This window comes from Hoplias malabaricus, chromosome 16 (genome assembly GCF_029633855.1).
Source record: "Hoplias malabaricus isolate fHopMal1 chromosome 16, fHopMal1.hap1, whole genome shotgun sequence".
NCBI classification, from domain to species: Eukaryota; Metazoa; Chordata; class Actinopteri; order Characiformes; family Erythrinidae; genus Hoplias; species Hoplias malabaricus.
In genome coordinates, this window is record NC_089815.1 from 16,451,940 (window position 1) to 16,476,172 (window position 24,233).

Consider the following 24,233-nt stretch of genomic DNA (forward strand, 5'->3'; position numbering starts at 1 on the left):
TCTGACAACTTTGTCTAGAATAGTTTCATTTCATTTCATTTCATCAGTGCATAGTTTTCATGCAGATAAGACTGCTAGGCGGTCAAAAAGCAGGATCACTCGCAATGGGCTTGGATCTTGTTAGTCTCCATCTTATCAACCTAAGTAGCACCAACAGTTTCTCAAAAGAAGAGGGATGTATTTTGTTAGAGATTAGTAGAGCTTTTGGACAGAGTCAGAGCTGCAACTAAACTACCTGCCCTCAAAAGTCTTTCTTTCAACAAACCTAGCCATATATTTGCTCCCACAAATGGATTCTTTCATGGCATTTGTTGCTAGACTGGATAAGCTTGGCTAAAATCATATTAAACCTAATAAGAAATTGAGATGCACAACTTAGATTTATTAGCAAATACAGACCAATATTAATTACAATACAAACTGATTCTTATTTGCTATTAGTACATTTCAAGAAGAGTTTGTCATGTATTCCAGCTAGCGTTAGCATGGTGGCTAGTTCTGGTGCAATTTACAACCTAGCTAGATTCATTTTGCTATAACCACACAGTCCAGCTTTGCAGCCTAGCATACACACAGATAAATATGTTAGGTTGAATGGGATTTTTGTCTGTAAAGCAGTTTGGTATAGCATGGAGCATGGTGTTCAATTTAGCAACAGTTGCTATGAAGGAAGTTGTGAGTGGAGCTTAACTGGTTGAAGTACTTCAAAAGTTACTTCAAAGACACGCTGTTCATGTTATAGTCTTTTACCACTCATGAAGCAATAGTAGGATATAAAATCAGATAACTGTAAATATATATGATGTGAGAAGGTTGTTAGTAAGTGTTGATTGTCCACGAGTAAGGGGAGATTTACACCCCCACATGCACTTTCCCATGCACTGCGAGCTCCAGCATGACTGAAGCCCAGGACAAGTCTGTCAAAAATCATAATTGGGGTTTGGAATTACATTTTATTTATTTTTTTTTTAAATCATCAATGGGTTTAATTTTTTGGTATTTTATGCTCGATGTAATGTGATTGTACTTTACCCTGATAATAATCAAATAAGATATTTGCCTTGTAAGCTCTGCCAGTTTTCCTTTTATTTCCTCCAAATAAACATGGGGAAACACTTCATTACGCCCACAAGAATGGGGACAAATGAATGATGACAAAAGCCTGTTTTGCAATGTCATTCAACCCTGTTTCATGGGTGGCAGAGCTTCAAAGATTAAGTATATATTTAAGAAATAAAATGCTGTAAATGGCCATAAATAACTTAATTAATCACAGAAATGGAAGGTAATGGTAGAGTATGAACAATGTTGGGAAGATTCATCTGAATGCATTAGCAGCTTGCCCAGCAAACTCCGGAAAGTTTGTTTTTGGGAATTTCACATCATGGCAAAACCATCAGGAATCGAAAAAAGGCCTTAATCAGGTGTTGATTGCAGTTATAAAATGGTGCTTGTAAAGAGAGACGTAGTATTGTTAGTTAATTGAAATTTTATCAACTTGCACTAGCCTATTGTTTGAACAGAAAATGAGCTTTGTGAAAAAGTGACATATCCTAATATGGACATGTGTTTACATGTAACACAGGCAGTGGAATGAGAAATAGATTTGAAAATGCTGTATTGACGGGAATGTGTGTGTGTTCCGTTGTGGTGTGTTGAGGTGGTGATGGTGGTTTTTATAAATGCTTTTAAGTCTGCTGTTCAGAAAAACATCTGGACACTATTCTGGTGGATTAAATCTATTTAGATAATTGTGGCTGACTTTTCAGTGTTTCGCAAAGCAGTTTTATATGCATCATCAGTCTTTGCGGAACGATCTGACCCACAGATTGTCCTGCGTTATATATAATTATTAATATAATTAAATTATTCATTGAAGAAATCCTCATCTTGGCCGAGAAGAATGCCTTTCAATATGTATTTCCTATTAGGGTTTTTAAAAAAAAGCCCTACAGTGTACTCACTCTAACTGAATATCGGCAAACTGTGTAACACTGTGAGAGTGTGTAGTCAATAAGGAGTCCTGCTGCAGTGAGTGGTGAAATGGAGAGAATGCTTCCCAGCTTGCTGTGACTCCATGCTTTGTTAGCAGAGGTGAGAGAAAGGGGGGTTGGGGGGGGGGGATTATATGGAAAAGTAAAAGAATCATGTTGCATATCAAGCTGTTTATTTTCCTGCATGGAATGGTGAACACAAAAAAAGATGCCTAGATGCATTTATAATAGGGGCATCATTTGGCTGTCTATGTCATTGTCTTCTGCCTAAAACTAATTTTAAAATGCATAAAAACGCTTTTTACTTAACCAACATCCTCAGAATTACCTAGATTTAGCTTCATCAACACTGATGCAACAAAGAACCTTCAAAACATACAGCAAGCATACTTGTAACATCCATTTACAATGGGGCGTTCACCTCAATACCTTATACTTTTCAAGTATAGGAATACTCTATACCATCAAAAGAAGAAAAAAATAGTATTTAAATACATACAAAAAAGGAAAGCAAAAGAAAAAAAAATAAATCAGGAAACAGGAAAGTTTTCAACTTAAATCCAGTTCCCCAGAGAACAAACAAAACCAGTTCTATTAATGTGGCCTTATTACAAACGATGAGAAAATTCACAACACTAGTTTTTCCTCATTTAATCAATGTTACAAAAGTCCTGCATTATAAAATAGGGCAGCTTTAAAATCAGTGTAATTAATAAAACTATACAATATACAAACAACACATCTCCCATACTCAGAGGCTTGTGTCCTCGCTGTCTTCTCTGTCTGATTTCTCAAATCCATTTTGATCAGCTTCTTCCCCTCAACTCCTCTTTTATACCCCCCTCCAAAATAACCCCAAAAAAACAAAACAAAGGTCAAAAACTAAAAGTACACACACAACACAAGAACAAAACAGACTGCCCAAACTATTGCTTTTATATTCTTTTTCTCTTTTTTGTCTTTCTTTAAAAAGGGTGCAATTTTGTCATTATCTTACACACACACAGCCAAATATCTTGCTGATTAGATGCTAGGCTGCTTGAAACGAGTTTTTGTGACAAAAAATGTCCGTGCAATCATAATTTTTTCCCTTCGCTCATGTAAGCCCTGGAAGCTGTTTTTTTTTTTCTTTTTGATGATTTTTTTTTATTTTATTCTCACAATTGTCATTATTCCATATTTAGTGCAGATAATTAAGAAAGTAATGCCCAACTCATTACTAAAGGGTAGGCAAGAACAATGAAAAAACAAAACTGTCACACTATAAAAAAAGAAAAGAGAACCCACACGAGTGTAACTACTAAACCATCATATCAGACGATTGGAATATTTCCCCCAATATTCTTTCTGTTAAATGATATATATGCAACAAACAAGAAAACAGGTAAACAGTTAATAAAACATGGAAGTTTGTCAAAATGTACATAAAAGTGGGCATATTCATTTTAATCGTTTTACATTTTCTTTTGTTCCTGTTTTGAAGCCTGTACGTCATAAATGTGGTTTGTTGTGATGGAGAGGAAATATCCTTGATTTAAGGCTTGCTTGTGACCAAAACAAAGAAAAAAGAAAGAAAAAGAAAGAAAGGATGATCCTAATATATGAATAATAAATGAATGGTCATTAATGTTAAGCACAAAGAAAGTAGAATACCCCGAACAAGGCTGGTGTGGACGCCAGGAGATCTCCTGCAGATTTCATCAAGCGCTGAATACGTCCAGCATCCAGCTGATCAAGTGCAATACTAACTTTGGTTAAAAAAAAAAAAAAAAAAAAGACTACCTCTACATGAGTGCAAGCAAGTATTGCATATTAATGTTTTTTTTCCTTATTGTTCTGGGAACGAAAACAGGAAGAATAAAAAAAAAAAAAAAAAAAAAAAAAAGTAGTTTCAATTTAGAAATTGCAGCAACATCCATAAATAACAACACATTAGTGTTAACACTACCAGAATAAGGGGCATGAATAGGGCCTGGGGCTATGACTCTAACAGTTACACTAATAAATGTCTACTTCACAGTACAGCTACTGGGGCCCGAAGCGGGAATAACACTTGACTGATTAAACGGTCTTCGGTACCAGACTGAGGTGAGATTTTTCAGTCTTGTACACACACAGCACCAGGATGTTGCATCATGAGGCCTGGGAGCCCGGGACACACGCTGATGAGCACGAGAAAAAAGGGCAGGTAGTAAGTAATCCTCTGTGTTACTGTTAGCAAAGGCTATTAGCATTAACACCTGTTTCACTCTCTGCAGGAGACCAATGGGAAAGATCAGGAAGAATTTCCAAAAAAAACAAAAAAAAATAGTTCTCCGCATTGCAGCCTGTGCATCAACTCAGGACTAGACCATCGCTCAAGGCACATTGATGAGGAACCATTGCTTCCGTGCAATTTTAGAGGAGAAAGTGAAACACTCTGCTTGAGAGGAAAACATAAACAAGAGTGATTGTTTTTTAAGGGACGAGAAGTGAGGGATAAGGTAAGAAGCAAAGGAGAGTCACAAAGACGTTCAGCTGGTCGATTGTGAGGACAGTAGTAAAAATACCTTTCTTTTAAGGAGCCAAACAAATACTCTACTGGCAAGTGCCTGGCGTTGGGATTACAATATTGTGTCTTTATCCACACTACTCTACATAATCTAGGTAAAAATCTGTCACTAACACGACTACATGCACCTTTTAAAAGTTTGAATTGCTTTTTTGTCATTTTTTGAAATCTGATCAAGTATGGATGAATCCGTTGTTAAGTGTTGTATTACGTTATTTAAGAATTGTAAGAAGCGAAAGAAAAGCAGACGTCAAATAAAAAACAAACAATACATTTCAATTGAATGCAAAGCAAATGAATAAGAAAAAAGCTTCGCTCTTGTAGTTGCGATCTTAATCATATCTCATGTCTTTTTTTTAATGCTTAACCCTGGTAATGACCAACAGCCTGGAGTTAAACAACAGGCAGAAGAATAAAGAGCCTTCTGTTTGCGTAGAGGGGCTCAGGGTTAGAGTGCTGTTCTTGGACCAGCCTTTCCCTGTCTACATTATTAAGATATGAAACAAAAACTGACCCCAGGTTAGTGTTCCAAACACACAAGCACGAGTGCCTCCCAGCAATGGGTGAAGCAGTGCTTCAACTCTTCCACTGAAAGCTGGCGATAATCTACTGATACGGTTGGTTACATTTTTGCCTGATGAGAAATTAAGAATGGATACTGCTCCTAGATTATGTGCTTCATTAAAATCTGTTAATTAGCTTAGTGTTTTGGAAAGGAACTAGCACAGCAGTCTAACTTGAACATGCCCAGAAGGTTTAAAAATTGATTGTTTAAATGGCAATATTTCTTAAAGGGATATTTGTTCAACGATACTAACGAATTCACAAAGATGAACAAACAAACATAAAAGAATACAAAAAGCAAGTACAGCTCCCCTTATTTCTTTCAAGGCTATTTGTTCTACTTTTTGTACCCCAATATTTTAGAGTCCCAGAGGTGTGAACGGACTAGGAAGAAAAAAAAAATATATATATACTTTTCAACAATCGTTGCAACAACCTATCTTACAAAGATATTTCACAATCAAACAGCTATCCAACAAAATTGCACTTTCCTCAATTCAAAATTCCACTGTTTACCTCCAATTATGGTTGTCTATTTTTTCAGGTAATGGAAGCTCACTCGTTTCTATCCGTCCTTTGTTTTTCTCTAGTGTTGTACAGACCTGTGGTGTATTAGAAACAACTGAAAACGACTCTATACAAAAACAAAATATGAACATGACTCCCACATGAGAGATTTTTTTTTTTCTGTTAAACCCCAAAATCTCCCATTTGAATACTTCATTTTGTAGCCTTCTGAGCTCATGTTAATTCACCTGGTTGACTGATACTGAACATCATCACCATCAGTGATCTTCCACTCCCTGCACCCCCCCCCCAACCCCCATGACAGAAAACACAAAGGTATAAGGGGAGTTTCTTCCTCTAGCTGCGGTTTGTCAGCATTGGAAGTCCTCTGAGGACTTTTTGGACCGTGTGCATGGCGATGAAGGTGGGCATGGAGGTGATTGTCCTGGCCAGAGCAGACTTAAAGAGTCAAAGAGAGGCTTTAGCTGGTGCAGTCTGATCCAGGTAAAAAATACCTCTGCATGAAGTCAACCATTAGAACCAAGTTTTTTTGTTTTTTTTTTGTTTGTTTTTTGTTTTTTAAATTTTTAACCCAAAAATCCATCAGATCCTACCAAGCACGGGTGGACACAGAACGTGCCAACAGACTCAATCCAGAATGGTCACAAGCACAAAATTCAGTAAAACTGCACCAAATTCAGAAAATATTGTTGAAGAACTTGGCTTTGGGACCTCTCGACGGTGATGGGTGGCAGACTGAGGGAAGCTTGTTAAATGTTGTCCTTCTCTGGCCGAGAGGGCAAGCCAAAAACAAAACAAAAATAGAAAAAAATAAAGCAGAAAAAGAAAATCATGCATGTTTGTGAGTAAATTATAGCTCTCCTTGTTTAAGCTCCCTCTCCAGATGAGGAAAGAGCTGGGCAGTTACTATATATGGATATAGGCATTGAAACCATACATCTGGAGGAATACATGTGGGCTATATAGATATACTGTGTGTTGGTTGTAAGCAATTCGAGTTGACTGGTTCTTGGGTTCTGCTGTAGCCATGCTGTGGGTCTGTCAGGTGCTGGGGCAACGAGCGGCTCCTGGCGCGTCACACTGGTGGACATGTTTGCGGGTCACACTCAGGGGAGACAGTGGGGGACAACTGAGCTCGGGAGTGGCCGGTCCGAGTCTGGAGTCTTTAGCCCAGGTACCACTGAAAGACAGAGAGGGGAAAAATCGAGATGGTTAGAAGAGTTGCACAGAGTAATGTGTGTATTGGATTTGTACTCATAAAAAATCATTTATAGTTATTGGGAAGTGTTAACTGTAATTTCCTTTAGTTGATCTGTCTATTTACCCATAAGGAGCTACAGCAGCAAGTAAAACGACCGAATAGAAAAGAAATTTACAAGAGACTTAAGCAACACTGCTTATCTGCATAATTACATTAATATTTTGTAAAAAAAATTAAATAAGGTACCGAGAAATTGTTTCTCAAAGCCCTTTTCCACCAATGAGGAAACCACATGTATTCCACAAAGTGGGATTTATTAGTTTAGCCAGACAGTCCTCAAATTTGCACTTATTTTATCTTGCTGAGAAATCCTGCTTTGTGGTTCTGCTCACATTCATGAACCTAAATTGAAACTGCTTGGCATCTTCCCACCAACATAAATATGTCCCAGAATCAGAAAACTTCACTCCCAGCTGGAACAAAAGAAGAATAGTTTCTTCAGCGCAAACTGTGGCGACGTCTGTGACCGTGTTGAGCTAAAGAAGCTCCAGAAAGAGCACAGAGCCTCAAATAAAGCGTGATGTCACAGTAGAGCTGGACACGATCATATGCAACATTTGCCTCGACAGCTTGTAGAAAAATGCCATGTCTTTGTGTTTTTTGTGGCCAGTCTGACTTGAAGTGTATTGGATATTTCTCTGCTGTTCTCACTGTTAACAAGCTGCATAGAACAGCTCAGAACTGAATACGTGATTTACACACGTATCAGAACCTGCTGTAAAAGGTGGATACCATATGACTATATCCTTTATCTGTGACTCTGGCTGAACTCAGTACTGAATTAATTCACAGTGATTCTGGAACCGAGCACCCTTGTAACAACCCCAACCCCCCATCACCCACTTGCACTTCACTGGAGAGCACCAAGTTTCCAAGAATCTTGAACTGAACTGAGTTCTTTGAGCGGAAAAGTGGTAATAGAGACAGCTGCATCCAGCTTGTACAAACTGAAAATCTTAAAGTATCATCCCAACAGTGTTCTAAAGCTTTAAAAAACTGTAGAGAACATGATCCTCTCCTTGTCTAACAGGCTGGATTACCTTACATGTAGAGTCTAGATAAGGGCTCTGTCTGTGGTCTGTTAGATTGCTCACTACAGGCCTGCCCGGACTCGGCCCAAACTCAGCCCCACTTCCACTTCTCAATTTAATTTGGAGAAGAATGTATTGACATTGCTGCATTAATGTATAGTGTTGACAAAGCACTTCAAATGTTATACTTTATACACTGCACTCACAAGCAAGTGCCACCAGTGGTACTGAGTAATGTATGTACATACTTGTTCTCTTTCTCTCTAGACAGCAGGGCCTGCATCTATCCAGCTGCTCACTCTCTTTTTCCCTGTCCTCTCTCTCTCTCTCTGCACTGCCTTCTGCCCTGCTTGTTCTCACTGCAGAAGCAGGGAAAAGGCTGTTTCCACTAGCGGTCTAGTCTCCTGCCTGGTGGGCAAGGTTAGCCCGCTGCACCTCTGTAATCCTTCAGTGAAATGGGCTTTATTGATCGCCCTGCTCCATTGTTCACGTTTCCAGTGAGTGAGCAAAGAGCCCTCTCCTCCCTCCCTCTCTTGCTACCTCTCCCTCCTTCTCTTGCTCCCTCTCTCCGATCTCCCATCCCCTCCCCTCCCTCCAAGTTCAAGTTCATCCTGGTGTTACATCATGTCTGGTTGCCAGGGACAACCAGACAGCCGTATACGTGACTATCATTAGCAAGGCCACGGCTCTTTACCATCCTTCTTTCTTCCTCTTCCCTCTCCCCCTCGTTTTTATTCCTCTTTCCCAGAGCCTTTCCATCCTTTTATCAGTCCTCTCTCAAAGGCCAGTGTTCCTGCCTCATCCGCCCGACCTGGTCCCGGTATAAACCTACGCAAGCGCACTCTCACTATTGGTTTAGAGAACAGCACACACACACGCCTTCTCTCTTTCTCTCTCACACACACAACACAGACCGCATCCACCAATCCAAAAGCAGATATAGATACACTTGAGAACTTTGTAGCCAGTCACTGTGAAGAGAATTGTTACTGAATTGCTGCAAATCTCAGTACAGTTCTAGAATCCAGAATGTCAGTATTTGGTTGTTCTAGAATCTCGAGTGTCAGAGACTAGCACTTGAATCCAAGTTTGTTATTTTTTAATTTTAGATGGTTGTAGCAGGCTGGAAGAATCCATTGCGTGCACACACACACACACACACACACACACACACAGACTGAGTGGGGGGCTCATGACTTGTTTAAATTCTCAGGCTGGCCGTGAGCGCGGTGGAGAGAGTAGAAGGTTAGTTTTTAATCAATAGAAGTTGCTGACTCGGGACTTCTGCTCTCAGCCTCACTGCAGCTTCCCTGTGTCTTTGTCTAGCTGCTTGTCTGCTCTCAAACTTTTCCCCCCTCTCTCTCTCTCTCTCCCTCTCCTTGACTCCCTCCCTCTTTCCCCCTTGTCCTGAGAAGACTTCAGGGCTATCCAGGCAGGGAGAGAGAAAGAAAAGGAGAAAAAGGGAAAGAAAGAAAGAAAGAGAGAGAGAGAGAGAAATATAGGGGAGAGGAAAAAAAGAGAGTCAAATATACACAGAGAGGGTGGGGGATAGAATAAGCATGAAAGGTTGTCTCCCATATTTCCCCTGTAAGTGTGCAGACAGTGGGGTAGTGTTACAGCTCGACACAGTGTGCTGACAGGTATGATTTAGTCAGCAGATACCGCAGGGGGAGAGGGAGAGCGAGAGAGAATCATGGGGGGGGAGGCAAATGGTGTGAAATTACTACACTGTCTTTTCTCATTTTTGGTAATGATGAGGTTTTGTCTGTCTTTTTTTAAGCAAAGCACTAACACATGCAACATGATCAAAGTCAAAATGAGCAATGAGCAAAGGCACAGAAAATGTGCCAAAGTACCAACACAACACACTGATTTTTAACTTTCCCACAAATAAAAGACCTTATAAAAAAGCCTGGTATAACTGAGCTACAGCATAGTTTAAGAATTTAAACGGTTTTGCACACATGCAAGTTCACACAGATTCCCTCCCACCCCCTCCCTCTCTCTCTGGTAGCAGCCCCAAATCATTGCTGTGATTAGGAGCAGAAGCAGAAGCGTCTCCCTCAGCCACATATGCAGTGCAGTGTGTGCTCTGCTGAGCTCCAGGAGCCCACAGTGCGGTGTGTCTCACAGCCACAGGAATGCTCCACACACTCCACCACCCCATACTCAGATGATCCCTTCCATGTGTGCTGCTGAAAAACACTGCTTCCTTTAGAGCTGACCTGAGAGCAGTTTGGCAAGGACTGTGATCATCAGAATCTGTCCATATGAGCCTGTGATGCACACTGTGGTGCACTGTCTGCTCCAACACAACTGATTCAACAGGTAACATGGGCACACTCTGGCTTCAATTTTTTGTTTTGTACCAAAATGTAGTCCAAGAACTTTGAGCTGGAACCCAGACCCAGGTCGAATGAAACTGAGAATCCAAACCTTGGGCAAGCCAAAACTCATTTTGAACCTGAAACTCACTAGATCAGATGACCAGACATGATATGGTTACACTGTTAATCACACATTTTGTCAATTATTTTTAAGTGAAACGTGCCTGAGCATCCATATTGCATTTTGTTACAGAGGCGCACACACACACACACACACACACACACACAGAGAGAGAGAGAGAGAGAGAGAGAGAGAGAGAGAGAATCGTCGACATCTCAAGAGAGCGACCATCTGGGTTGTTATAAGTGCGCCGTTAAAAAGCCAACAACCGTGATGGTATGGGTATACATAAGTGCAATGGCATGGGTGAATTGACCATCTGTGAAGGTTTGGGAGCAACATGCTGCCATCAAAATCTTGTCTTTTATTGGGAAAGTCCTTGCTTATTTCAGTAAGAAGAAAAGATTTTTAGTTCAGAACTATAGCAACAGGTTTCCTCAGTTCCCAAACTTTTACAATGTGTTGTTAAAAGAAGTGGCGATGCAGCAAAGTGGTAAATCTGCCCCGTCTCTACCTTTTTTTTTAGAACGTGTTGCTGCCGTGATATTACAAATGGGCAAATATTTTTAAAAATAAAATTCAACTTTAAACTTATTTTCAGTGTTCTAATGTAAAATTTTAATAAAAAAAGGCTTCATACACCTTCCAAAACCACTCTGAAATCTTCCCCAAAAACTTCACTCATCTCCCCATTTCCGCCTTGCGGGCATGGTCCTTACTAAAAAAATAAGATCTTATAGGTGGTGTATCACAGGATTCAGGTGGGTTAGGGCTAGGAATGATCACACAATTAAAAGGTAACTGTTGGAAGTAAGGAATTAGTGGTGAATAAAAACAAATGCTGAATAGAAAGAAAATCAGAACTTGAAGCTCTTCCATTTTTGCTTGTGTATGTAATGAGAATCACCACATAATCACCTTAAAATGTCTACTGACAAAAGGTGCTGCAACTATCGACATGGGACTTGACAGCACCTTTTCCCTGTGTAGTCTGCTGTTTCCCTGAATTAAATCAGCTAATAATTAGTAATTTCTAGAGTTGAAACAATGACTATTGTTTATGTCAACACTACTGATTAACTATTGATTAACTCACGAAATGTTATTTGAGCAATTTACTTCTCTTTTATTTTCTACAGTTCTACCTCTCTCCTTCCTGTTGGCATTGAAGTATCTGTCTGTATTGGTTTTAATTTCTTAATGAAGCAAGACTTTCTGTAATGCAACCAGTCAGAATGAAGACAACAGAGCCTTACCGAACACTTTAGTCCAGTAAACCAACTCTCATAATAAAACTCCAGTGACATATCCTCATAATCAATATTGTTGATTTTATCAACAACTTTCCACAGCCTAAGGCTTTTCAAAAGACTGAAAAAAAACCCTTGTCTTGGCTCTGAAGGTGTCAATGAGGTAACATAAACCTTAGGGTGCACTGCTGCTCTGAGAAACGGCTGAATCTGACCTCCACAGAAGGACAGTAAGCCACAGGGAAGACAGCAGAGGCCAACAACACTCTCAGCTGTAACCATAAAACACCAGAATCCATTCTGTTCTTGCTATGGAGAGGGGAAGGAAAGTAGCATAGTTTAGCTTTGGCAGTGTGATGGAAATGGAGCGGGAGACCACAAGGCCAACACACAGCCGCAGCAGCCTGGGGTCTTTATGGCTGAGAGAGAGAGTGAGAGAGAGAGAGAGAGAGAGAGAGAGAGAGAAATACAAACCGCAGTGAGATCCTGTACCTAGCCTGGTTTCTGGCTTCTCCACACTTACTAAGGAAAAGCAGCAGCTGCTTTTGTGTGGTTTCATAATTACAGCCTTTCTCTCCTCCCACCCTCTGCTCCATAACCATACTGTTGGGCCTTAAACCACTCCTTTCTTCTTTTTTTTTCTCTTCCCTCTCATACTGTTGTCTCCCCACACATTTCAGTCAAGTGTGGTAAAGGGGGTTTTATGGGACTTTACATAATGAGAAGTCTTTGATTTGACCTTAACCTCAGGTCACTGTGGATAGAAATAAAGACGATTTTAATTTTTTTTCCTTTTTTCCCCTCTCACAGCCTCCTCACTTCTCCTCTCCCCTCTTGTTTTCTCATTTCATCTCACTACTTATCTCCTCCTCTTCTCACATAACACCCCACACCACTCTTTGGCCTAAAGTGTGTTAAAGCTTGTTTAGAACCCGACGGTATAGGTTATCCCTGAGCGTGTGAGTGTGTTGCTCCATGTGGGGGTGTGTGTATTTGTGTGAGGGGTCAGGGCCTGTCTGTACAGCTGCAGGGTGGAGAGCAGGAGAGAAACCTCTTATTTCTCCCTCCTTCTATCTCTAAGAAATATATAGAACATGCTCTGAAACAATGCCTTTCACTTATGAGAGAGAGATAGTAAGAGAGACAGATAGAGAGAATGAATGATTAAAAAAAGGCAAAAGAAAGATCAGAGAATAATATTGTGCAGTATTCAACAATTATATATGCTGTGTAAAAAAAAAAGAGGAAATATGAATTTATTCTAAACTTAATATTCATATTCATCTAAATTTACTAGAACTTATTTATGTTGTTTCATTGTGGCCAATCAAATTATTATCTTTTTTCAATAAATCATGTTATCAGTAGGGTGGCACGGGGGTGCAGCAGCTAGTGTCACAGTCACACAGCTCCAGGGTCCTGGGGCTAAGGATTCAAGCCCTTCTCCAAGTGACTATGAGACGTTTGCTGTGTTCTCCCCATGTCCGCGTGGGTTTCCCCCGGGTGCTCCGGTTTCCTCCCACAGTCCAAAAACAAAGTGTCCATAGTTGTGAGTGTGAGTGTCACCGTGCGAAGGATTGGTGGCCCCTCCAGGTGTGTTCCAGCCAGGCTCTGGACCCACCCCGACCCTGAACTGGATAAGCGGTTACAGATAATGAATGAAAGAATTAATTAATTTTATCAATAAATGAATAATATTACTTCTGAATTTAAATGAGCTCTTGGAAGAAAAGTTTCTAAAATCTTTTTCAGTCATTCGTTTTCTCTAATCGCTTCATCCTGTTTAGGATCACGGTGGGTCCAGAGCCTACCTAGAATCATTGGGCACAAGGCAGAAACACACCCTGGAAGGGGCACCAGTCCATCACGTCCCACACTCACACATATGGAAACTTCTTGTGTCCATATTCTGTCATGTGTTTCTGGACTGTGGGAAGGAACCAGAGCAGCCAGCGGAGATCCAGCCAGACACAGAGAGAACACATCAAACTCCTCACCAACAGTGACCTGAGGCCGGGTTCATAATCCACTACCCGTTGTGCCTCTGTGCCACTGCATAAAAAAATGTACAAAACTAATTTTATGAAGATATTCACCACTGCTGGCTGTTATTGACAGATTCATCTTTGTATTTATGTGGTATGTGCAGTTGTTCAACATTCTAAAAGTGTATTCTTCCCTATATTCCGAAAGGCTGTGTGACATAATTTATCACAATATAGACCGTGTAATATCTAAATATCCACCCCATCTCCATTTACATGATGGGAAGAAAAGAATGCACTGTCAGCCTGTAGTTAACTTTAAATATCCACTAATCAGTCCAGTGCAGTGTATATGTTTCACATCATCCCAGTACAACTGCAACTTGTTGTAATGGACAAACAGCTGTGTGATCTGCAACAGACTTAAGTGTTCCGTCTGAAAGCCTTCAAGGTGAAATCTGATTTAATGTAAAAGAGGGGGAAGGTAGGAATTACTTAATAATTCTCTCTCTCTCTCTCTCTCTCTCTCTCTCTCTCTCTCTCTCTCTCTCTCTCTCTCTCTCTCTCTCTCTCTCTCACACACACACACACACACACACACACAGTATCTATTATGAGACAGTGGAAGAAACCTAATAAGAATCAGAAAACACAGAATGAGAAAGGAAAAATAAAAAGCAGACAGAGAAAGAGCAGGATGAGACAGAGACTGTTAAAGTAAAGAATAACAAAGGTATATCATAACAGAGAGGACTGAGTGAACAGATAAAAGAAAGAAGGGCAAATGGGGAGAAACCACAGAGATAAATAGTAAGAGACAAGAGCAGAGATAAGGAAATGAAAGAGTGTGAGAGAGAAGAGAAAAGAAAATTTGAGAGAGAGAGAGAGAGAGAGAGAGAGAGAGAGGGAATCTTTGCCTGTTCCTTTAACTCCCTGTCAATGGCAGGAGTAATCTCATCAGCCTGGCATAGTGCTGACTCAGCGGGTCGGCTAAAGTGCCTTCAGATGAGTGTCATCTCGGAGGAATTCAGCCTCATGTAATGCAAACCAACCCCGGCCCGGAGAGTGGCGCTCAAAAAGCCAGTCCCAGCCCAAACCACCCTCTTATCCCCCTTTCCCCATGGGACATTTACAACATTACTTATTTACGCTTCACAATCGGAAGCTTCACAGTGCTCTATTAGTCCATTCAAAACAACTCACACTCAAGGGTTCATGCTGATTCATATTCTTTATCCTGAAAGCATTATGCGGGGCTTAAGGACTGTAATGTATTATTTTACAATTTAAGAAATATCTATATATTGTCACTGTCCAAATAAAAACATGTATCTTCATTTTTGTGAATTTTTAGTTTACTACATCATTTGAACACAGCAGCTCTCCTAGACACTGTGTGAACATTTCATTATGAATGGATTAACAGAAATGCTCCAAAACAAATTGGAATAAATATCTTCTCCTCTAAAGATACTATTTTGGAGATACACACACACACACACACACACACACACAGGACTGTGCAAGTACTGTTTTAGGCACCAGAGATTATGAAATTTAAAAGCTATTTATCTGAGCAGTATGTGTTTATTTGCAGAAAAAACAAACAAACAAATAACAAACAACACCCACCATTAGAATAAAACCAAATAACATTATTCCAGTGTGATACTCTGTGTGTGAATGTGTTGGTTTAACTTTTTCCAAATCTTTCCTCGTGGCAGTCCGTGTTATTTGAGCTTATCAGTATTATAGTACTTATAACCAGTACCTAGTTTTACCGGTTATAAATAATGATTTTAAATAATGTGTGCTGTCGATTTAACAAATTCATGCGATCAAGGAGAATCTGAACAAAACACTGTTCTTCAAACTCACTCACACCTACTACTTCATAGAAAAAAAGAAATCTCCTATTTCTTATTTGTTTTTTATTATTTTTTGTCTATTTACTGTTATTATATATAACTTATACAAGCACTACACTTACTGAGAAGGCATTAGTTTAAATATATATCATTATCTTAGGTGCCTAAGACTTCTGCACAGTACTGTATATATATGTAATATATATGTGATTTTTTTCCTGTTTATTTTTAGTTATTTTTAAGATGCATTTAACTGTGGTCACAATACTGCTCACATAAATGTTTTTTTTTTGGTAAAAATTAATTTCAGAAGTCCTTTTAGAGGAACACGTTTTTGCATGGCCTCTTATCGTCTGATCTGATGTCCACTCTTTATGATCAGGTCTGTGTGTTTGTGTTTCCTGACACAAGATGCCAGACGCCTTCACACAGCAGGAATGAACGTGCTGTAATTAATTCAGATCCATGCTGGCAGTGATGCAGGAATAAGTGCCCCCTTCTGGATGCAGAGAGAAGGGCATGTGAACTCTGTCTGCATGCTGAGCCAGCTAAATTCAGTGCGCAAAAGGCACGATCTCCAAAAGCCTCTTAGCTAAAATCTGTTCACTTACTGCACTAACACGACTTCATTTGAGAAGCACTCCACGTCAAACTGTTTCCAGTAGCCCTCCTTTTCTCTTTGATAATTTTCTTTCACTTTCAAATGAAAATTTATTCAGAATTCTTCAAAATAGTCGTTAGGGCACATTATGCACAGAGGCACTACAAAACACTTAACTACAGTGAGTTGACACAAAGAACAAGAGTCAATTACTAGCGTTATCTCCTCAGAGCGCTTTAACATTTATAGCAGACGAATAAAGTCCCAGGAGCTTTTCTCTTAGTCTCCACACAACTGATTTACTGCTGCTGTGTGTGTTTGTGTGCGCGTGGGTATGTGTGTGTGTGTGTGTCAGAGAGAGAGAGAGAGAGAGAGAGAGAGAGAGAGAGAGAGAGAGAGAGAGAGTCAGAGTCATGCTGAGGTGCCTATCTTCTCATCACTAACACTCGATTCCCCCTGTGCGTTCTGATTAAAAACCCTGTTTATGAATCACTGTTTTATCTGCACTGCATCTGCACCGAGGTCAGGCTGCCATCCCCCTGCACACTTTGTGCAATTAAACTCAGATTACAGCTGTGTGTGTGTGTGTGTAAACTCAAATTATTTTGTCTACCTCACTGTAAAGGTATGGGCTACTTTGAAATTACTGCTGGTAGTGCTTTACTCCACTACTGAAGTGAAGGAAGTTTAAAGTCAAGTGGATCTAAAGCTTACATGTAGGGGTGTGATATTTACTCTCTCTGTGTGTGTGTGTGTGTAGAAAGTTTGAACCAGTCACAAGCAGAGTGGCTAAGTGAGGGTCTGCCTGAACTGGGGCTATCCATGATAAATGTGTCAATATGTGTTTCTATGAGAAACAAATGAGAAAACATTTTTCTTTTACTTTGTAAAGACGTTTTTCCCCCCACGACAAAAACTCCATATTCAATTACTATAAACTTAAAACAAGAGTCAACTGTAGAACAACTGTAGAAATGGTGGGGAGACCAGCAATGTTTGTAACAACATTAATTTTACCAGCAAGAAATGGCCTACAAATCCTGTATCACTTTTATATATAATCACTTTCCTGATGACTTTGCATGTGAAATTGCATAGCTGTGTAAAGATCCTGAATTTACAGCCTAAACACTGTTTTTTTATGTAAGAATGCAGATTCTTGGACCGAGAACACATTTTGATTCTTACTGATGCTGTTGAAGGACCTATGTAACCTGTAATATATTAAACAGTAGTCTCTTAGATAAAATATTTCTTAGGTACTTGTTTATGCTACTTTCAAACCACCATGCAGCTACAGCTAACTTTACAATGGCTGCAATGGACAGGGATAGTTTTAACACCTTTTTCTTTTTTTCAGTGTGCCAAGACCATTGGGTGAGGAAAAAGTGAAAGGGCTTCTTTGTTTCGCTTAATTCAAAGGTTCTAGAAGAAAGTTAAATCACAAGCAAATCACAGAAAAATGGTGAAATATAGGTATATACACAATAAACATATTTTTGGTGTAGTCTTACCCTGGCAGTGGGGCAGGCTGTGACAATGGAACTCCTTGTGCTTGGCATCAATGAATGGAATATGTGATATAGTTTGAGAACTTGCTAAGTTTGTTATTTGCAGTGGACATGTAAGGGTACTGTGTAGCTCTATTTCAAGAGATCTAGAACAAATAACCTGTGAGTTACAGCCATTGAAACAAAAAGTGTCCCAACCATCCCCAGTCTCCCTACAGCTCAAATGAATGAGACTCCGCTTCTTTTTTTTAAAATTGCTGTTAAAATTGTGATAAATCACATATTCCACTGAAATTTGTTCTTCAGATTTAGAAAACTTAGTTTTAGAAATGTCTGAGGTGTATGATTCTATTCTCCTGCACAAAACCAAACGCATACGTGTGTGAACGCGCCCATTGTAGCCTATGCCAGTCTCTACCCCTCTGTGCCAACAGTTCCAATGAAAAAGAGTACCACCCTCCCACCACCCTCTCTTTCATTTTCTGCCCAGTCTCCCTCTCCCCAACCCCTCCCACAACCCTCCATCATTACCCCCACCCCTGCCTGTGCCTGGTTACCATGGCCTAGCAATTGGGAATGTTTACTGTTACACTCATCTCTCTCTCGTCTGGCCGTCTGGCTCTTTCTTTTACCACCCTCGCTCCCCCTTGGGCCGCCGGGAATAACTTTTGTCCTCGCCGCCCCAGGGTGCTTTGCTATGGAATCAAACAGTGTGACCGAACTCTTGCAGAAAGGTCAAAGGTGCATCAATCCTTCTCTCTTTCTGTCTCTTCATCTACAGAACACATACTGTTTTTAATATTTGCAGGTTCAATGCAATCATCATGTCACCAAACAGAAACAAAACAAGACCACTTCACTCACTATGGAAAAATAGCTGACGGAGGACGTCTCTCACAGCTGGCTTGGGACCAGCTTTGTGTCTGCTGTTAAAATACAAGAGTCTGACTACTGATGGGCAAAGAATGTTGATTAGCCATGTGAGCTTTAAAACTCCCAAAAACATGTTTTATAAATCTTACGACCCTTGTTCCCCTAGACAGGCTTGTAACAGACTTTTGAATGGGAAAGGAATAATGTTATATTGTTTGATCTCAAGTTTATTTTTTTTATATAAATTCATTCAAGTTTAACATTGACATGTTTCATTTTAGTAGTGAAAACTGCAGATATTTAATTTAGATATCTTAATTTTCGCATTGTATAAGTATCACATATTTTATATAATGATAACAACAATAGCCAGTCACATCTCAAGCTTGACATTTTACTTTCCTTCAATATGCAATTTTCTGTATAATACTTTCAGTGTCACTGGCTCAATATTTACACTGGCTGCTGTGTGAATGTAGATTGCTGGAAACGTCAAATTCTACTTTTTTTATCGAAACACCAAAACATGTGCAAGAGCAGTTGCAGTTTTACAGAAAGTGTTGTCATTTCATAATGGATTTTTATTGTGAAATGTTAGTTTAGTTTAGTTTTTTTGTTATCTTTTTATTTTATTGATTGCAGTGCCCCCGCAAGGTCAATGGAAAAATAGACATTATTATAAATAAGAAATAGTTTTAATGACATGCTGGCTTAAATAACAAATGAAGACCATCTTGAGGTGCATCAGTATTAAGTCATTGAAGGTGGGCTCTCAATGCTATGTATTTGAGTTTGACAATATTTAGCTGTTTATCTTAAGTGAGTAGGGGACAACGGTAGAAGAACTGACCGACACAAACACAACTGGGGGAGGCTGAGGTAATGAATAATGCTGGATTAGCTCTGTAAGTAAGCACAGAAACATGCACAAAGTGAAAGAGAATCTAAGCCTCCTAGCTACAACCTGAAAGACAGAGAGAGAGAGAGAGAGAGAGAGAGAGTATAGCAGAGACTAAGCATAGTAGAGGGGAAATAAATAAATCCAAACAATACATAATAACACCCCTCCTCCTCCACTGGTTCAGTCTGACAAACACCTGCCTCCATTCTTCTCAGGCAAGTGGGTCTCACGCCCTGTGACAGAGTCAATAAATCGACATACAGTTTCTGCTGCAAACCTCCGGACACACTGCAGCTATAATACACACACACACAGACCACTGTACATAACAGTAACCAATAATATGGAAACTAATACCCATTAAGCACACTATGAGCAAAATACCATATCTGGATAGAGAAAACTAGCATTTCTGAAAGACCTGATTGGAATGCAGAAAGCAGTTCAGAGCAGCTGAATAAGGGCAACAGGAACAATCTGTTAAATCAAAGTGTATACAGTCATGGCCAAAAGTTTGGCCCCCCTGAAATGTTTCCAGAAAATTATTGCAATTACACATGTTTTGTCATACACACATCGATTTCTTTTGTGTGTATTGGAACAACACAAAAAAACAGAAAAAAGGCCAAAATAGATATAATTTCACGCAAAATGGGCCGGACGAAATAATTGGCAAAAGTTCATGTTTAAGTTTCAGCTTAGGAACCACTGAAGTTTAGGAATACTTCTTCTGTCTGCACCACACCATTGCTCCATTTCCTCCTTTTTCCTCTATCCTATCTCTAAGTTATGCCTCAGATGATCAAGAGGGTCTGTATTTCTTGCTTAAAGCAAAATGGTACACAACTCCATCACAGTGCTGTTTACACGCACAATCATAAAGTCTTTTCTCACTTTAGGATTTGTCTTTTATGTATTTCTTCCCCCATTGTGACAGTTGCTCTTTTTATACTGTGTAAACATTTCATCCCACCATAGACATAATGGTCTTCCTAAGACTGCATGTTTGGACATTCCCGGTACAGTGTGTGTGTGTGTGTGAGAGAGAGAGAGAGAGAGAGTGGGAGAGAGAAAAAGAGAGAGAGAGAGAGAGAGACACAGAGAGATAGAAATAGACAGAAAGATTAGCCATTTATTGGAATCACAGTGTGTGTGTGCGCGTGTTTGTGTATGTTTTGTGAGTGTATTTGTGTATTCTGTGTTTGTGTGTCTTGAGTTTATGTGTGAGTGCACTCACCTGAGGCTGCTGAGGGATATTTACAAAGCTCGGGTCTCTGGGGCCCACGCTGACAAAGCGCTGGGCGGGGGACGTGCTCGGTGTGGAGTAGGCTGCAGGGGAAACACACACACACACAAACACACACGCAGCCAACATCAGCACCACAGTTTCACCAAGCCCACCAACACATTTTTATACACTATGCAAGTAATATTCTTATTACACTAATGATATTTTAAAAGGATTTCCCTTAAAGTACAGAGGATAGTTACACTGAAAAAAAATTACCTGGCCCTTATATTGTTTGTTGTTTTGTCTCAAACTCCACAACAAACAGTAAACTTTAGCATCCCAACACAAATTTCCTGGACATCCCTGCCTACCCGGAATCAATGGGCACAAGGTGGAAAACACACCCTCGAGGGGACACCAGTCCTTTATTAACACACACTAACACATTCACTCATACACTCAAACATATGGACACTGAGTAGCCAATCCACTCTGGAAGGAAACTGAAGCCCCCGGAGGAAACCCACGTGGACACAGGGAGAACAAACCAAACTCCTCAGAGACAGTCACCTGGAGCAGGGCTTCAACCCACAACCCCAGGACCCTGAAGATGTGTGATTGCGACACTACCTGCTGCGCCACCGTGCCACCCCAATGTAGGATTGTTTATGTAGTTTCTGAGAGTATATGACATACTGCTATCCATGAAAATGAAAACGCTACCGACTGCTACCACTAATTTTACACCACTGATTGGTCCATTCATTATAAAATTTTCACAGTGTAAAGGACAGCTGCTGTGCAGTGCTTACTTGGTGAGGTGGGGGAGTTGCCCCCTCCCTCGGCCGAGGTGGAGGGTGGTTTGGAGTCCGGTACCGGCAGTGGAACTGGCCGGGCCATGGGCGGGGGCGGAGGAGGGGGCAACATTGGTGTGGGCAAGAACGGGTTGTGAACCTTCCCCTGACTGCTCCCATTGGGCTACAGAGACAGAGAGAGAGAGAGAGAGAAAGAGAAAGAGAATTAATCAAAAACACATGAAAATCATATATCTCTTAGAAAACACACACACACACACACATCTCAGTCAAGTGGGCACAACAACAAACTCCTCATCTCATGGACAAACCACAAATCTAACGCACCTTCTGTGTGCATATTTGTGTGCGTGTGTGTGTGTGTGTGTGTGTGTGTGTGTGTCAGAAGCATCGGTGAGACAGTGCTCAGCAATTTTCCACTGCTCCTAGTCATAAAGAATTCTGCTGCTCTGCGCACTTTGGCGTCCATAATCTATTACCAAAGCAGCATGCTGCCTCTATCCACAGTCAGGGCCACAGCAGAGCCCACAGTACAGAGCCGCCAGGTCATTTACACACACACCAGATTTATCACCACTCTACCCCACCATACTCACACAAACAAACACACGCACACACACACACTCGGCTGTGCAAGTGCGAGTAAAATCTGGAGTGTCTGGGATCCTGAGTCACATCTCCAGTCTCTGAGATGAATGAAATGAATTTGTTTTGAAAAGAATTTAAATTTGAAATAACAATTAAAATACAGCTCAAAGTTGCATTTCTGTGGTATGAGTCTGAGTGAAGCATTCTGTCTCTGGCATGTGGGTCACAGAAAAGGCTCAAGTCTCTTGAATGTGAGTAAAATTTGAGCCTATGGTTTTGTGTGTCCAAGCTGTGTTTTGAGTCCCAGTGATGTGGGTCTGGGACGAGTGCTGAGTGGCTGCGATGTGTATTGGTATTGATTCATATATCCCTGGAGTATAAGTCTTTGACTTTCAGGTCCCAAACCCAATACAAAAATATTTCCACATTGCTTAATCTTAGTTGAACCTCAAATAATATGCCTTTAATTAAAAACAATTTTTCCATCTGAAGGACCAAAGTGTAATGCTACAAAATATAAATGTGAGGTTTAAAAGAAAGGCAAGACAGTTTAGCCTTCAATAGCAACTACACTAACTCCAAGTGCTTCAGTGCTGTCCATACCGAAAGTGTTTTTCGTAATGAAGGTCTTGTTACCTGAACATGCTACTGCTGTGAACTTCTTGATAATGACCTAATTTAGCTGTCTTTGTGAAATTTTAGTCAAGACAAGTCTAAGTCAATGGATCAAGTCCCCAAACCTGAGCCCTACCCACCATGCACATCCTACATCCAAATTTTTTATAAAAACTAAACATTTATTTAAAAAAAAACAAAAGAGATTTAGGTGAATGTCAGAGAGCCTATCAATTATTTTTTAAATTTTATTTTTATCTAATTATTTTATTTTTTTATCTTTATTACACTGAACTAAAAGTTAATGTATAAAAAAAATTAAGGATAACATTGTTGAATATATTGTGTTTTGTGAATCATGAAGTTGTCTTCCAGTAATATTACATTTTGCCATACCACCCCATGTAGGCTTTAGTGTCCTGAGGGCTTAGAAGGAGGCTCTTTAACTGAGGGAATATTCAACATAATTGAGATACCCAGCAGATTTATTTTGGGAAGTGAATGGTGAGAGTAATTGTGTTAATTTAAGAAAGTGCAAATAAGTGTTCACTGATTAATTAATTCATTAAATATTAATTAAAATGTGTAACAAATGGCTTATACATTGGAAGCCATTACCATTGCTAATTATGTGTGTGACATGTCAGTCACTGTGGGATCTGGCCTCAGGTCATTTTTGAGATGTACAAAGAACAATCATACTCTACAGCATTAAACAGTGGTGATTTATAGGCTATGTGAGCTTACTACTCCATATATACTCTTTTGTGTGTTTGTGTTTGTGTGTGTGTGTGTGTGTGTGCACGACTGCACACTCTTACACATTGAGACAGGTTTCAGATGAAAAGTGCAAATGAAGAGTGCAGTGCAGAAGCTCGTGCTGCGTATCGATTCAGCGTCTAGACGCAAATATATCAACTATCCATCTGCAGACGCGCAGTCAAGACTGTTTCCAGCAAGTCAGCAGTCACTGCAGTGACTCTCACTCTCTCGCCCTCACACACACTTAGGTGTCAAACACCATACATACCAACCCACTTAAATGCACTACATTGTAGAATACCTTTAGGGTTGATTTTATAAATTAAAGTTCTGTCAGAAAACATCCATGTTTCAGGAGTCCTCTGAACATTACCTTCTAGAACATAGAAACAAATGAGTAAGAACATTATGTATATGAAAGTTTGTAGATACCCCTCATTTAGATTAGGCAGTTAAACATGTACCTACTATGGTCATGCCATAATGTTTGTATAATCTTCACAGAAAAGCATTGTCAATACAGTACTAATATTACTGTTTTATTTTTATTGGTCCCTTTGCCTTTTCTGTTGTTCAAAGTTCCATCCCTTTGACTAACAGTGCGGTACTGCAATCATATGTAACATATGTACTGTAACAACATTAAATATCATTACAGAGGAATTCTATAATATAAGTAAACAACACATCTTTTTTTTATTAACATTGATTTGTCATCTTTAGCCCTAAAGTACACAACCTTGTACATGTCAATGTGCACACACAAGAACACACTGGTATACTGTATTTCAGTCCTTATGATCCAGTAGATTCATCACAGTGCAAACCAGGCAATGTGAACACCCTATTCACTTGA

The 24,233-nt window shown here is 39.9% G+C and overlaps 1 protein-coding gene across 3 annotated transcripts in view; it reads right to left on the reverse strand.

Annotated features, from left to right (window-relative positions):
* Positions 1-941: 941 nt before the first annotated feature.
* The window catches only part of nfia (nuclear factor I/A), a 179,356-nt gene continuing 156,064 nt past the window's right edge, over positions 942-24,233 (reverse strand). For all 3 annotated transcript variants that reach the window (XM_066647148.1, XM_066647147.1, XM_066647149.1), the window contains 3 exons: positions 21,410-21,575; positions 20,604-20,695; positions 942-6,817 (listed from right to left, as the gene is read on the reverse strand). In XM_066647148.1, coding sequence (XP_066503245.1) covers positions 6,803-6,817; positions 20,604-20,695; positions 21,410-21,575 — 273 coding nt within the window. In that variant the 3' untranslated portion in view covers positions 942-6,802. The remainder of the gene's footprint in view (positions 6,818-20,603; positions 20,696-21,409; positions 21,576-24,233) is intronic.